This window comes from Setaria italica, chromosome II (assembly GCF_000263155.2).
Source record: "Setaria italica strain Yugu1 chromosome II, Setaria_italica_v2.0, whole genome shotgun sequence".
Classification (NCBI taxonomy): domain Eukaryota; kingdom Viridiplantae; phylum Streptophyta; class Magnoliopsida; order Poales; family Poaceae; genus Setaria; species Setaria italica.
The window spans coordinates 308,491-323,548 of record NC_028451.1 but is presented as its reverse complement, the minus strand read 5'-3'; the positions used below and the strand labels follow the sequence as shown (position 1 = coordinate 323,548).

General features: G+C 52.6%; 2 protein-coding genes across 3 annotated transcripts in view; both read left to right on the top strand.

Moving 5' to 3' along the window:
- LOC105913856 overlaps positions 1 to 12,064 on the top strand; it is a 13,022-nt gene extending 958 nt beyond the window's left edge. Inside the window, exons 2-4 of one of the 2 annotated variants that reach the window (XM_012843926.2) lie at positions 9,628 to 11,342; positions 11,448 to 11,527; positions 11,678 to 12,064. In XM_012843926.2, the coding sequence (XP_012699380.2) occupies positions 9,628 to 11,342; positions 11,448 to 11,508 (1,776 nt within the window). In that variant the 3' untranslated portion in view covers positions 11,509 to 11,527; positions 11,678 to 12,064. Of the gene's footprint in view, positions 1 to 9,009; positions 11,343 to 11,447; positions 11,528 to 11,677 lie in introns of both variants that reach the window. The other variant, XM_022823987.1, reaches the window with a different exon arrangement.
- On the top strand, positions 2,272 to 3,930 carry LOC111256262 (leucine-rich repeat extensin-like protein 5). The gene has a single exon (XM_022823988.1). The coding sequence runs from the start codon at positions 2,523 to 2,525 to the stop codon at positions 3,909 to 3,911; it is 1,389 nt and encodes a 462-aa protein (XP_022679723.1). The 5' UTR covers positions 2,272 to 2,522; the 3' UTR covers positions 3,912 to 3,930.
- Positions 12,065 to 15,058: the final 2,994 nt, after the last annotated feature.

Sequence of the window (15,058 nt, the reverse complement as noted above, 5' to 3'; positions counted from 1 at the left end):
GAGTTAAAATGGTATAACTTTTAAAGCATGAGATAACAAAAGTTAAGGCTGTTGTGTTGGAGGGGGCAAGTAGTTAGCTGTGCTCCTTATCAATCTGGTCAACAATATCCTGTACTTTATGGTTTCTCATTTAACTGAGTCATTTAAAATGGGGCCTCCTTGGAACATTTGATTTGAACTGAAAAAATCAACACTTGCATTGGGAAATAAAAACTTCCCATTTGTTTTTGTTTTTTTAAGAAACATAAAAAAGGAGTAGGAACAGTGATGTGTCAAATGACTAAAAACTCAAAATACTTTGGTAAAAAAAATTTGCACACTAGTAAATACCCAACCCCGAAAAAAACATTTTTGTAACGAAAAGGACCCCCCCTAGCAGTATAGCACAGGTGCAAAACGTGAACAGAGATCCCGAGGCCCCCCCCCCCCCCCCCCCCCCCCCCCAGCTCGCGGGCTGCCGACGCTCGCCCGCAGGCCCACCATGCAGCTTGCCGGCCTCCCTGCCGCTGCCTCTGCCAGCTCGCCGACCTCCCTGCCGGTGCCTCTGCTCGTCACTGCCCGCCGGCCTCCGGCGCTTGCCCGCCGGTCCCCCGCGTAGCTCGCCAGCCTCCCCGCCGCTGCCTTTGCCCGTCCCCGCCTGATGGTCGCCGGCGCTCGCCCGCAGGCCCTTGCGCAGCTCGTCGGCCGTCCCGCTACTGCCCCTACTCGTCACCGCCGTCAGCCGTCGGCGCTCGCCCGCAGGCCCCCCGCACAGCTCGACGCCCGCCCGCTCGTCGAAGCCGCACCCATCCACCGAAGCCGCCCACCGCTGAAGGATTTCTGCCGAAGCCGCGCCCACCGGCCGCCCGTCGAAGTCGCGTCCACCGGTCGCCACCCGCCGAAGCCGCGTCCCACCGGCCGCAGCCGCCACCCGTCGAAGCCACGCCCGGGCCTAACCCACCGGCCGCCCGGTTTCGCCCATCGCCTGGAGATAAGGATGGAGAGATAAAGGTAAGACTGGAGGGCGAAATAAAGATAAGACCGGAGGTTTCGCCCGTTGGAGAGATGCAGTGGGCTGTGCTGGCAGGCACTAGCATGACGGCTCCGGTCACCTTTATGCTGCCAAGTGCTAATTCCACCTATCAGCACGCTAATTTTGACGTGCTAGCACAAATTGTTTTTGGCGTAGTGCGTGTAAAGTTTGAGGTTAGCCTTTAGGTCGAGCATATGTAGTGCCAAACCATGTTAAGAATGCACCAAGTTCCTTCACGAACTGAATCATCAATTTCTTGTAAACATTTTTCCTTGTCTCATCTTTCTCGTCGGAGAACACCACTAGACGAGACCCCGCGGCGGAACTCCCAGGTGCTGACGAAGGGATGGCTCTCGCTCCGCTCCGCTCCCCGCGCTCCCCGCTGAGCTCCGCCCCCGGTCCCCACGACCACCCCTCACCGGCGGCCACTCCGGTACCGGTGACCACCAGCCCCACTTTGGGAGGATCCCCCTCCCCATCCCGAAAGCTCTCCCCCTGCGCGGAACCCTTCTTCCCCGGGGGGACATCCGGCGGTCGGGGCAAGCAGGTCCGCTGGCGGGATGAGTCCGGATCTGACTCGTCCTCCTACGGAGGCTCCCCGCGGCCGTCCTACCGCGACATCCTCCTATCCAGCCCGCCGCCCCCTCCACCAGTCAAGGCTCCTCCCCCATCCCACCCCACCTTCAAGCTCGCGCCTCCCCCGTGCCTCCTTCCCCCGGCAGGGGTCGTCGCCCCGGGGCCGCGAGGTGCCGGCCGCCGCCCCCTTGGGCGCCGCGGCCAGACCTCTGTGGCCCCCGGGCCCCCTCCAAGAGACCGAGCCCCCCCGGCTGTTTGATCTGCGGCCGCTCCTCTGCCCCCCTCCGATGCTGCGGCGGACGAGGGCTGGACTACGGCGGAGAGTCGCCGCACCCGGTCTAGGAGGCGTCGGCGTCAACGCCGAGCGCAGCGCCAGTTCTTGGAGGCCCTCAATCCTCGACCTGCGGCGAAGGGCATCCCGCCGGAGCTTAATGGTCGCTGCCTCAACTGCCTCTCCTTCAGCCACCTCATTGCCCAATGTCGTCGCCCCATCCGTTGCTTCCGGTGTCACGGGTTCTGGCACCTCGCCCGCGACTGCAAGCGGCCGCGCAGCCCGGCCAGCTCCGCCTCCTCCATCGTTGGGGACGAGCGCCGCTTTGTGCGTGCCCGTCGGGATTCCCCTCCGACGCCTCGCGGGCGCGACGCTGGCAGGCGCACTCCCTCACCGCTTCACCTTGGTACACGCTCGGCGGGCGCCCCGGCCCCCCGGTCGGTGGCAGGGGGTGGCAATGCTACCTCTCACCCGCGTGGCTCCCTGACCACGTCATCGCTGCAGCTGAACCCGCCGCGGCCCCCGCTTCGCGAAGGGCCGTCGGGTTCCGGTACCCCCTCGGAAGATGACATCGCCAACGAGCTCCTCATCGACGACTTCCCTCCCGGTCACCCGGATTGCCGCCCAGGGGAAGTCACCTGCTTCCTATCCAGAGATGCTGCCATGGATGCGGAGGAGGAGCGCCTTCGGTTTTCTCTATTGGCGGCGGCTCCAGGTGCCCCGGCGGATTTGCCAATTGAGGGCTTTCGCCGCGCGATCGCTGAATTGCCGGTGGCTGGGTCGGACAACTTCTCGGTGCGCCAATTCTGGCCTGAGAGTTTCCTGGTCTCCTTCACGTCGCAGCGCGCCAGAGACGCGGCTATGGATGCGCGGTTTGTGCAGGTTGGCGATCTCCGTTTCTCCCTCCGCCCCTGGACGCGGCTGGTCCGGGCGAACGCCGGCTCTTGCCTCTTTCGTGTGTCTCTAGAGCTGGATGGCATCCCTGCGCACGCTTGGTGCGCCCGCACAGCTAGGAAAATCCTTGCTCCTGGTTGCTGGGTGGAGCAGGTGGCGTCTGCTCCCGGTGACGGGCTGAACCTGCGGGTGATGAAGGTGCAGGGATGGACTGACGACCTGGCCCGTATCCCGAAGCGTTGTAGGCTCTGGATTGTAGAGCATGAACAGCAAGTCTCTTATGACGACCCGATGATGCAGAGTATTTGGGGGAACCCTCCGCCTTACCTACGGCAGAAGAAAGGACTTTTTTATGACATCGTCATCCGGCTTCGCCATGTCGCGGATTTCCGCTCGCGCTCGCCGACACCATCCCCTTCACCCCCGTCCAGCGATGGGGGGTCTGATCGTGATGGTGACCCCGACCGGTACGCCCCTGGAGGGGACGGGGTCGGACCGCGGCTGCACGGTTTCCCCACGCGGCAAGGATTCGAGGACGGCTCCTTCTTCAGCGGTGAAGATGTCGCTGCTTCGGGTTCCTGCTCCAGGCGTGTCTCTTCGGCGCCGCCGCCGTCCCAGACGCTGCGGCGGCCCGACGCCCCTGTGACGGCGCGCTCGGCGGTGGCCTCTCCTCGACCCCAGCCACTCGTCCGCCCGTCGGTACCTCTACTTGGCGGGTCTGACCCCTGTGTGGACGCGTCTGGCCACCCCGTGATCACCCTCGCCGCCTCGGCTATGCCCCGTCCGGTGCATTGCCAGGACTCTTCGCCGCCACGCCCTGTCGCTGTGGCACCGCAGGGATGTGAGCATCGGGGGTCAGGTCGCCTTGGGAGGCGCCCTTCGGCTGACCTCACACCCGATCTGTTCCCGGCCATTCCGTCTTCTTCGCCTCCGCCTCGTGATGATCCAATGTTGCTCGAAACTACCATTGTGTCTCTGTTGCCGAGGGACCAGTCGCCTGGCTTGGATGAGATTGGAGTTCTGCAGGCCTGGGAGCACCCAACCCCTCCCTGCACGTATTCCAGACGTCCCCGTCGCTCGCAGGGGTTGCCGGCGGACCCCTCTTCGTCTGAGCAGGTGCCGCCGACGCAGGTGATGACTACACCTCCGGAACCTTAGCTAGAGTCACCACCGTCCCCCTCTTCCTCCTTGGTGGTGCGGGAGAGAACTGAGGCCTTCCTCCATAGTGTTCGATTGCCCCTGGATCCCCCGCTGGCGGAACGCCCCCTGATCCAAGCGGTGCCGCTCGTCACTAAAGAGACGCCCCGCCGTAGCAACCGGCTCGCCACCAAACCCCTCAATGTTGCAGTCCGCCCATCCCGCAAGGGCGAGATCCTCGCCATGAAGAAGTTGTGTGTTCTGTCCCAGGATGCTGACGACAACTGCGCCACTCCCCGCAATTTCGACAAGTTCCTGTCTTCCTCTATGCAGCCCCAGCATTTTGCTGCGCTTCGCGACATCCTACCGATGGCTAACGGCCTCACTGACGCCCAGCTAATGCACCTTGTGAGCCAATCTGGGGTGATCAGCGTCTAACGCTGCTGTTGTACCCTGCTGACTGTGGCTGCGCTTTCTAATGGAAGTTGCAAATATAAATATGCTGGTGTGGAACGTCCGCGGCCGGAACGCACGTTCCCGTCGTGAAGCTCTACGCTCTGTGGTGTCCGACTCGATGGCGTCAATCGTATGTATTCAGGAGACTAAAATGAGTGTAATCTCACCTTTCATTGTTGCTGGAATGCTGGGCAGCTCCTTCTCGTGGTTCGATTATCTACCGGCTGAAGGAACCAGAGGGGGCATCCTGATCGCCTGCAAAAGCCCAGATGTTTCTTGTGTGCGTTTGCATGGGGGACGCCACTCCTTAACCATTTCAGCTCTAATTCAAGGCCATGACATGCCTTGGACACTGACTAACGTCTACGGACCTCAGCCAGGACAAAGTTGAATTCCTCGAGGAGCTGCGCTTAGTTCACTCTCTGGCCTCGTCTAGGTGGCTCGTTGTAGGGGACTTCAACCTCATTTTGCGAGCAACGGAGAAAAGCACCTCCAACATTAATCGTCGCAATATCGGTCGCTTCCGGCGTTTCGTGGATGATGTCAACCTGAAGGAGATCTACCTCCAGGGCAGAAGATACACATGGAGTAATGAGCGACAAACCCCGGTTATGGCACAGCTTGATCGTGTTCTAGTGTCAGTGGATTGGGAAGTTTGCTATTGTTTTGCAATGCTCCAGGCTCTATCGACGGACATCTCTGATCATTGCCCACTTTTATTGGCGTCCAACACCAGCTATCTCCCCAAGCGTCGTTTTCACTTTGAACCGTGATGGGTTCGGATGCCGGGATTCCTTGAAGCTGTCCAGGGGGCCTGGGGTGGGCCGACGGCCACGAACGACCCGTTCATCTCCCTTGACCAGAAGCTCAAGCGGACCTCCATGGCGTTGCAGCAGTGGAGTAGTAGGAAAGTGGGCGATGTCAAAGTACAGCTCATGATTGCCAGAGCTCTGATCCTGTGGCTGGACCGGGCGCAGGAGATCAGGCTCCTATCACAAGAGGAAGCCCATTTAAGGAGTCAGCTCAAATGCAAAGTCCTTGGCCTCTCTTCCCTCGAGCGCACCATTGCACGCCAACGGTCCAGGCTTCTCTTCCTAAAAGAGGGTGACGCCAACACTAAATTATTCCACTTACATGCCAGTCACCGCACGAGGAAGAAACATATAGCTAGACTTGAGCACAACGGTGTCACTGCTATCACACATGATGAAAAGGAGCTACTCCTATTCAACTATTTCACGATGATCCTTGGAACACCTTCGTCCAGAACTGAAGCCATCGATCTTGTTTCACTAGGATTGCTGCCACTGGACCTTGATCCCCTGGAAGCTCCATTCCCTGAACAGGAGATATGGAGAACCATTGTTGAGTTACCTAAAGAGCGTGCCCCCGGGCCGGATGGCTTCACTGCGGAGTTCTATAGAGCGGCCTGGCCGGTGATCAAGCGAGACGTCCTTGCATGCTTTGACGCGCTCTACCATGGGGCTTGTATCCAGTTTGGCCGGTTGAACAGCTCACTAATCACCCTTATACCGAAAAAACAGGACGCCACCTCACCTGCTGACTACAGGCCTATCAGCCTGGTGCATAGCTTTGCGAAGATAGTGGCGAAGTTGCTTGCTAACCGCCTTAGTAAGGAGCTTCACAATCTGGTGGATGTTAATCAGAGCGCTTTTGTCAAGGGAAGATCCATCCATGATAATTTCAAGTTTGTTGAGCTTGCTGCGAAAACTCTACACAGAAAAAGAAAGCCAAGTATGCTAATCAAGCTTGATATCTCTAAAGCTTTTGACACGGTGTGCTGGCCATTCCTTCTGCAAGTCCTCCAAGCGAGGGGCTTTGGGACTAAATGGAGGGACTGGATATCTGTCCTGCTGTCTTCGGCCACCACCAGAGTGCTGCTCAACGGCTCCCCCGGTCGACTAATTGATAATGCTAGAGGGCTGAGGCAAGGCGACCCCCTTTCGCCGATGCTTTTCATACTTGTCATGGAGGTTCTGCACCGGCTCCTCAGGAGGGCAGCTGATCTGGGAGTCCTCGCCCCTCCAGTAGACAGCACCATTTGTCATCAGTGCTCCTTGTATGCTGATGATGTGATCATTTTCGCTAGGCCTGTGGTTCAGGATGCTATTGCCATCAGAGGGATTCTGGATTTTTTTGGTAATGCTTCTGGACTCCGCACAAATCTGCAGAAGTGCTCCATTGCCCCAATTGCATGCAGTGACCAGCAAGTAGAGAGAATCAGAGGCATTTTTCCAGCTCAAGTTGTAGGATTTCCTATACAATACCTTGGTATGCCCCTGTCGGTGCGGCGCCTTAGGAAGAATCAGTTCCAGCCCTTGATTGATAAGGTGGCCAGCAAAATTCCAAACTGGAAGGCACAGCTTATGAACAAGGCGGGGAGAATGACTGTGGTCCAATCGGTCCTGACGGCCACCTGCACCTATAATCTTATTTCTCTTGACATTCCAGCTTGGGTATTCCATGAAATTGACAAACTCCAAAAAGGATTCCTGTGGGCTGGTAAGCCGACTGCCAATGGAGGGCAATGCCCTGTGACCTGGCCAATTGCCTGCCGTCCTAAAACAATGGGGGGTCTAGGAATCCAAGACCTCCGTCGGGCATCGGTGGCTCTGCGATTGCGCTGGCTGTGGTTCAAAAGGACCGATGACCGGCGGCCTTGGAAATACCTGGCCAACACCCTGGATAAGAGCAGCACTTTGCAAAAAGCCTTCCAGATCTCCACCCGGGTGCAACTGGGCAGCGGGAACACCGCACTTTTCTGGGAAGATCAGTGGCTGGACACCCTATCTCCTTGCACTCTAGCTCCTGACCTGTGCCTAATGGTTAAGCCTCACATCAGAAGAACAAGAACAGTGGGGGCTTCTCTCATGGCGAAAAGTTGGATCCGGGACATCGTCGGGACACTAACTGTGGCTGCAATTTCACAATATGTCCAGTTATGGCATGCTGTATCCAACGTCCAGCTCCAGGAAGGGGTTGTGGACAGGATAGTGTGGCGTTGGGAGAAGTCAGGCTCATACTCGGCAAAGTCAGCATACAATTTCTTCTTCGTGGGGTCTGTTCAATCTCCGGCCTTTCGATGTATCTGGCGAGCTTGGGCTCCCCTCCGAGTTAAACTCTTCATGTGGCTTGCTACAAGGCAGCGGCTTTGGACATCGGCTCGTCGTAAGAAACATGGGTTGCAAAACTGGGACGACTGCTGTTTATGTTGCCAGGAGCCTGAGACCTCCGATCACCTGCTTGCAACCTGCAGTTACACGCAGCAGGTATGGCACGTAGTTGATCAACTGACGGGAAATGCCTCATCCTTGCCAGCCGCCGGATCTTCATTATTGGACTGGTGGTTGCTCCGGAGACGAGGATTTCATGGCGCTAGGAAGCGAGGACTCGACTCCACTTTCACCTTAGTCTCCTGGCTCATTTGGAAAGAGCGCAATAATCGGGTCTTCGCCGGAAACACTCAACAGACACCGCAGCAGCTAGCAGATGCAGTCGCGGAGGAAGCGGCGGCCTGGTTCATGGCCGGGGCACACTGCCTCCATAGTGTGGGTTGGTGTTTTGTGAGTCAGTGACGTTAGGCCTTAAGGTCTTATTTTTTGTAGCTCCAGCATCGTGTAATCGGCCCTTTGATCTACTGACCGTGTGCGTGTGCCCGGTATAGGCCCGAGTTGTATTAGTACTTTTATCTCTTCTTAATGGAATGATGCGCAGCTCTCCTGCGTATTCTAGAAAAAAAAAATCTTTCTCGTCGCATAGCAAGCAGCTCTTGTTGGCTTGGAGCCCTTGACGGATGCACCGGTTTACGGTCTAGAGCTGAAGGCGGTTTATTGGCCTTGAATTCTATTACTCGCTAAACCAAACAACATAATTAGGGGATTAGTCATGTTAGGTGAGCAGCGGCATTAGTGACACGTGTGGCGGAGCTGACGAGCGTGCTGCCACAGTGGCGAACTGTCAGGCCATGTTCGGCCATGGGAAAGGGGCCATGGAAAATGGGGACGAGGTGCTGGCATATATTTTTAGGAAAAGAAAAGGGGTATTCTTTTTATGGTTTTGATTTAGATAAGTTTCAAATGGGTTGCAACATTGGATATAGACTTTGGGGCCACCAAAATATCAGTAAAAAAGGTTCAAAACACCAAAAAATTCACATGGTGTCGTCTGGTGCAAGTTTCAAATTCCTGAAATTTTAAAAGGGAGGTTGTTTGCACACAATTAAAGCAAACAGATTTTGATCAATTTTTAGTGCCTTTATCATGAACCAAAACGCATTGTGTTACAAGTAGCTCTTTCTATTTGAAGCAATATAGCTTGTTAGATACTATTAGTCAAAGTGCTACACTAGAGATTGTGGATGGATATATCCTCACAGACTTTATATAAGGGATCAAAGTTAGTACATTTAGACCCAAAGAGACCGGATGGGGAGCATCTCCAATAGGTCAGCTCTTTGCTTTCCTCTTTATGCATATATGATACTCGAGGTCTCACAGCCTCCGTTGCGCTGCTGTTCTGAGAGGACCCAACTGTTTGGGAATGTATTTAGGGTCCATCCTAGCTGTGACCCATTGTAGTCGACATTAATTATTATTTGGCTCTAGGCTTTAATTATATGAGTGCTTTATTTGGCTCGTTGCAGCTTCATGAGTACTACTTCGCGTTGAGGAACATTGATCATATTAGTGATGCAAATGCCACATTGATGTTATTGTCCAACCGCACTAAGGACTTGTGGAAGAGCCCTAGGGGAACGGTGATCCGAATTGAGGTACTCGTAGTAGTGGTTGTCTTCCTGCAGTTATTCCTTATCGCCTGTGGGTCCCGTCGACGTCGGAGCAGAAACTTCTTCATCCAGAAAGGTGTCTTGGCTGCATACACCTTGTCCCCCTCCCTGGTGTCATACACACTAGGTTCAATACAGTCTTCGGCCATAAAGAGCGGCATGTACTCAATGTGGGCAATATCCCTGTACATCCTCTTTGGTTGTGCTGACTCTATCACAGCTTATAGTCTCACCGACAACAGCCAGCTCATGAGACAGCTCTACCAGTGTTTTCTCGGGTACCTATACGTGGGCTTGATTATTCCAACTACACTGGATCCAGATAAACCTAGTGGTTTTCTTGGTGTCAGATTCTTCCCGCTTATTTGTCTTGTGGGCGTCGCTGCCACGTATTTTATACAAAGATTAGGGGCATGTCGAATGGCAAGCGAATCATGGTTATTGAATAAAGTGATTGCTGACTACATGTATCAGGAGCACACCATAAGCAGAGAAGATTACGATCCAGCCACTATGACAGGTTACCATTACCTCGTGGAGTGCAGGCTGTACCGCGCATATACTGGTCGTGCGTATATTATTGGTGATGGAAAGTACGTAACACATTTTAGAAGTGACCCTTCTGATCCAGATATCATTGACCTAGACAAGGTGTGGCGAAACGATGATCTAAGCCCTGATCTTAAGGATGCATGCCTTTCCTTCTCCCTTTTCCATCTGTTACGGAGACGTTTCTTCGGGTTTGAGTGCGGTGAATCATCGCAGCCCAAGACACGTGATCTTGTCTTCAAGGGGCTGCTCGCCAAGAAGAAGGAGGAAGAGAATGACGATGGAGGGGCCAGCGCCGCAATCGACTATGATTGGGTTTTCAAGGTGATTGAGATTGAGCTGGCTTTTATGTATGACTTCTTCTTCACCATGTATGCTGCCATTTATTATGGAAGTCGTTCTATGGCGCGATATGTGCTGCAACTGGTCTCAGCGATCTTAACGGTCGTAATAGCCTTCCTGACGGCTGGAGGCCGACTGCGGCCTCCTCCTAAAGGGATGGAGGGGTCTGTCATCGTGGACACCACAGCAGCTGATGTTTATCTCACCGTAGCTATACTTGTGTGCATCTCTTTCCTTCAAGTGGTGCAGGTGATGTACTACCCGACGACCATTTGGGGCAGGGTATCTTTTGCTTGCCAGCGCATCAAAAGGAAAGGCTGCTGCATGGGGCTTAAAGATTTTCTTGTCAAAATTGGTCTGTGGGTGTCATCCTGCCGCTGGCACCACCACGAGCAAAAGCTCGGGCAGTATTCGTTGCTTGAATCACTGAGCAACTTCTCTAGTCAATCCAAGCTTACCAAGTTCCTGGTCATTCTCCAGAATGCATTTCTATTTTGGCTTTCAGTGATGGAAGGTTTTGTCCTACAAGGCCGAGTCATACCAAATCACGTACGGAGCATCATCCGGAAGCCTGGTGAACCTGCAGAGTTGGTTGCAGCAGTAAAGAAGGCACTTGTCCAGTCCCTTGAACGCACCCATCGCCATGGTAATAAGCTGACAAACGGGGCGTTATCACTGTCGTCCAGCGGGGCATATGAGCTATTGTGGGCTTGCAGCCTCGAGCTTCGCCAAGGCCTCGAGCTCGGCTCGGTGTCCTTGCAGCAGAAGGAGAACCAGGTGTGTGTTATTCTGACCTGGCACATCTCAACATGCTACTGCGACAGGGAATTTTCAGCATCAGGTAGTGCCATCACCAATGAGCATTATGAGGTCGCCACAAGACTGTCCAAATACTGTGCATACTTGGTGGCTTTTGCACCAAAGCTTCTCCCGGGTCACCACTACGATACATGGATTGCTTTTATGCTGGTTGCAGAAGAAGCATTGAAGCAGCAGCAGTCACAAGAAGCTGGGGATGAGGAGACGATTTACCGCAAGGGCCTAAGGCTGGGGGAGCAGCTCAAGAATATGCAGGCTGACCATTGCTGGGAGGTGCTGGCGGGATTTTGGGCGGAGATGCTGCTCTACCTCGCGCCATCAAACAATGTGAAGGAGCACGTCGAGTGCCTGGCAAAAGGAGGGGAGTTTATAACGCACTTGTGGGCATTGCTCACCCACGCTGGCATCCTGGACAGGGGTCAAAGCGACGTCGCCGACATAGAAAATAATGGAGGAAATCAACCAGCATCGCGTCCAACGTAAGTCTCTCTCTCTCTCTCAACATATGTTCCAAATAGTATTATATAGGCTTCGGTGCTCCAATCAATGGAATTGTCTTAGCTAATGATGATCTTGTTTTTCAGCAACAGGGATGGTCCTTCAACAGGAAAGTCTTGTGCGGATTGTGGAACGAGCTCGCGATGAGATCATAGTGATCATAATAGTGAGTATTGTTGCTATCATTAAATTGCTCTGTGTCAGTCATTGAAAAAATAATAGATACTGAAATATAAGCGCTACTCAATGTCAAAAATGGGTCCAACCCATCTTCGCCTTAGTCATAACTCATAATAATTTACTTTTGAACTTGCAGATTCTAGGAAAGCTCTGTTATTCTCATCCAAGGAAACTTTCAGCAAGCCCTGATCACTTATGCTGATATTGCCCTGCCACTTCTTCATTTTTTTAATTGTTCAAGATAATTGTTATCCTGGTATGCTTTAGTGACTTGTTATTACTGCAAGTCTGATGGGAAGGATGCCGGTGTTGTTGATCTCCTACCATTGAGGCCTTTGGCCATTTATTTCTCATGTACTTTGGTCAATGCTTGCGGCTGTACTATATATCATTATTGGTTCTTTTCATGTATTCGTCAACTTGTTTGAGACAAAATACCCCTGGCCGTGTGTATTGCCGCACTTTGTATCATTTGTTCTCTGCTTGATGAATGATAAACAGCTCTCATGCGTGCTTATTTTTACCCGGATGCCTCAATTATTCTTTTTACTCTCATGATGAACAAGAATTCTTGTTTTTGCCTACATGGGAATCAACCCTCTGAACTACCGAAACAGTAGAACCAACAAGCTAGGTCTTGTTGGATAGCTTTGGTCTGGTGGGGCAATTCTGGAGAACTGAGACACCAGGAATTCTTTCCCTTTCGGGAGGAGAACCGAAGGAAAGCTACTAAGGGCAAATTTCACTGGTGGGTTGGTCGGCCGGATCAGGCATGTAGGCCATTACACATGATAGATGCAGGAACCAACGAATTACTGTTGATATCCACCAACTGAAGCATCCAACCGAAAGGAAAAAACATTTCAGGGGATGCCAGGAGGCGGTAAGGTTATTTAATTTTCAGAGTGCTCCCGCTTACTTCTCTGTTGGCCGTCGCAGCCGTGTATTTTGCGCAAAGGTTAGCGGCATGTCGAATGGCAAGCGAATCATGGTTGTTGAATAAAATGGTTGCTGATTACATGTATCATGAGCACACCATTAGCGGAGAAGATTAGGATCCAGCCACCATGACAGGTTACCATTACCTCGTGGAGTGCACCGTGGATCCTATTTCTACATATATTGGAAAGTATGAAACGCGGTTCAGAATTAGAGGCCCTTCTGATCCAATCATCATTGACCTAGACAAGGTGTGGCGAAACGACGATCTAAGCCCTGATCTTAAGGATGCATGCCTTTCCTTCTCCCTTTTCCATCTGTTACGGAGACGTTTCTTCGGGTTTGAGTGCGGTGAATCATCGCAGCCCAAGACACGTGATCTTGTCTTCAAGGGGCTGCTCGCCAAGAAGAAGAAGGAGAATGACGATGGAGGGGCCAGCGCCGCAATCGACTATGACTGGATTTTCAAGGTGATTGAGATTGAGCTGGCTTTTATGTATGACTTCTTCTTCACCAAGTATGCTGCCATTTATTATGGAAATTTATGTACGCAATATGTGCTGCCACTGGTCTCAGCGACCTTAACGGTCGTAACAGCCTTCCTGACGGCTCGAGGCCTGCTGCGGCCTCCTTCTGAAGGGATGGAGGGGTCTGTCATTGTGGACACCACAGCAGCTGATGTTTATCTCACCGTAGCTATACTTGTGTGCATCTCTTTCCTTCAAGTGGTGCAGGTGATGTACTACCCGACGACCATTTGGGGCAGGGTATCTTTTGCTTGCCAGCGTATCAGAAGGGTAGCGCCGCTGCATGGGGCTTAAAGAGATTCTTGTCACCATTGGTATGTGGGTGTCAACCTGCCGCTGGTCAGTACACGAGCAAAAGCTCGAGCAGTATTCGTTGCTTGAATCAGTGAGCAACTTCTCTAGTCAATCCAAGCTTACCAAGTTCATGGTCAAGCCCTGGAATGTATTTCTAAAGGGGCTATTCTCCAATCCATTCAAGCTTAATCCATTTACGGAGCGTATGGTGCGTCGTCCAGCTGTACCACGTCACGTATGGAGTGTCGTCTGGAAGCCTGGTGAACCTGCAGAGTTGCTTGCAGCAGTAAAGAAGGCACTTGTCCAGTCCCTTGAACGCACCCATCGCCATGGTAATAAGCTGACAAACGGGGCGTTATCACTGTCGTCCAGCGGGGCATATGAGCTATTGTGGGCTTGCAGCCTCGAGCTTCGCCAAGGCCTCGAGCTCGGCTCGGTGTCCTTGCAGCAGAAGGAGAACCAGGTGTGTGTTATTCTGACCTGGCACATCGCAACATGCTACTGCGACAAGGAATTATCAGCATCAGGTACCAATGAACATTATGAGGTCGCCACAAGACTGTCCAAATATTGTGCATACTTGGTGGCTTTTGCACCAAAGCTTCTCCCGGGTCACCACTACGATACATGGCTCGCTTTTACGGTGGTTGCACAAGAAGCATTGAGGGATGCTGGGGATGAGGAGACGATTTACCGCAAGGGCCTAAAGCTGGGGGAGCAGCTCAAGAATGTGCACGCTGACCGTTGTTGGGAGGTGCTGGCGGGATTTTGGGCAGAGATGCTGCTCTACCTCGCGCCATCAGACAATGTGAAGGAGCACGTCGAGTGCCTGGCAAAAGGAGGGGAGTTCATAACACACCTGTGGGCGTTGCTCACCCACGCTGGCATCCTGGACAGGGGTCAAAGCGACATCGCCGACATAGAAAATAATGGAGGGAATCAACCAGCATCGCGTCCAACGTAAGTCCTCTCTCTCTATCAACATATGTTCCAAATAGTATTATATAGGCTTTTGTGCTCCAATCAATGGAATTGTCTTAGCTAATGATGATATTGTTTTTCAGCAATAGGGATGCATGGTCCTTCAACAGGAAAGTCCAGTGCGGATTGTGGAAGGAGCTCCCAATGAGATCATAGTGATTTGATCATAATAGTGAGTATTGTTGCTATCATTAAATTGCTCTGTGTCAGTCATTGAAATTTATATTGGGCACTTCACAGATCCTGCTGGTTGCATTATTCGAACTCAGGTACTGAAATTTAAGCGGTACTCAATTTCAAAAATGGGTTCAACCCATCTTCACCTTAGTCATAACTCATAATAGTTTACTTTTGAACTTGCAGATTCTCATCAAAGGAAACTTTCAGCAAGCCCTGATCACTTATGCTGATATTGACCTGCCACTTGTTCACTTTTTTAATTGTTCAAGATATATAATTGTTGTCCTGGTGTGCTTTAGTGACTTCTTATTACTGCAAGTCTAATTGGAAGGATGCTGGTGTTGTTGACCTCTACCATTGAGGCCTTGGCCATCTGTTTCTCACAGTGCTTGCCGCTGTACTATATATCATTATTGGTTCTTTTCATGTATTCGTCAACTTGTTTCAGACAAAATACCCCTGGTCGTGTGTATTGCCGCACTTTGTATCATTTGCTCTCTGCTTGATGAATGATAAACAACTCTCATATGCGTGCTTCTTTTAACCCGGATGCCTCGCCCTGCAACCGTGTCTCTTTCCCGGAGAGCACCCAGCTC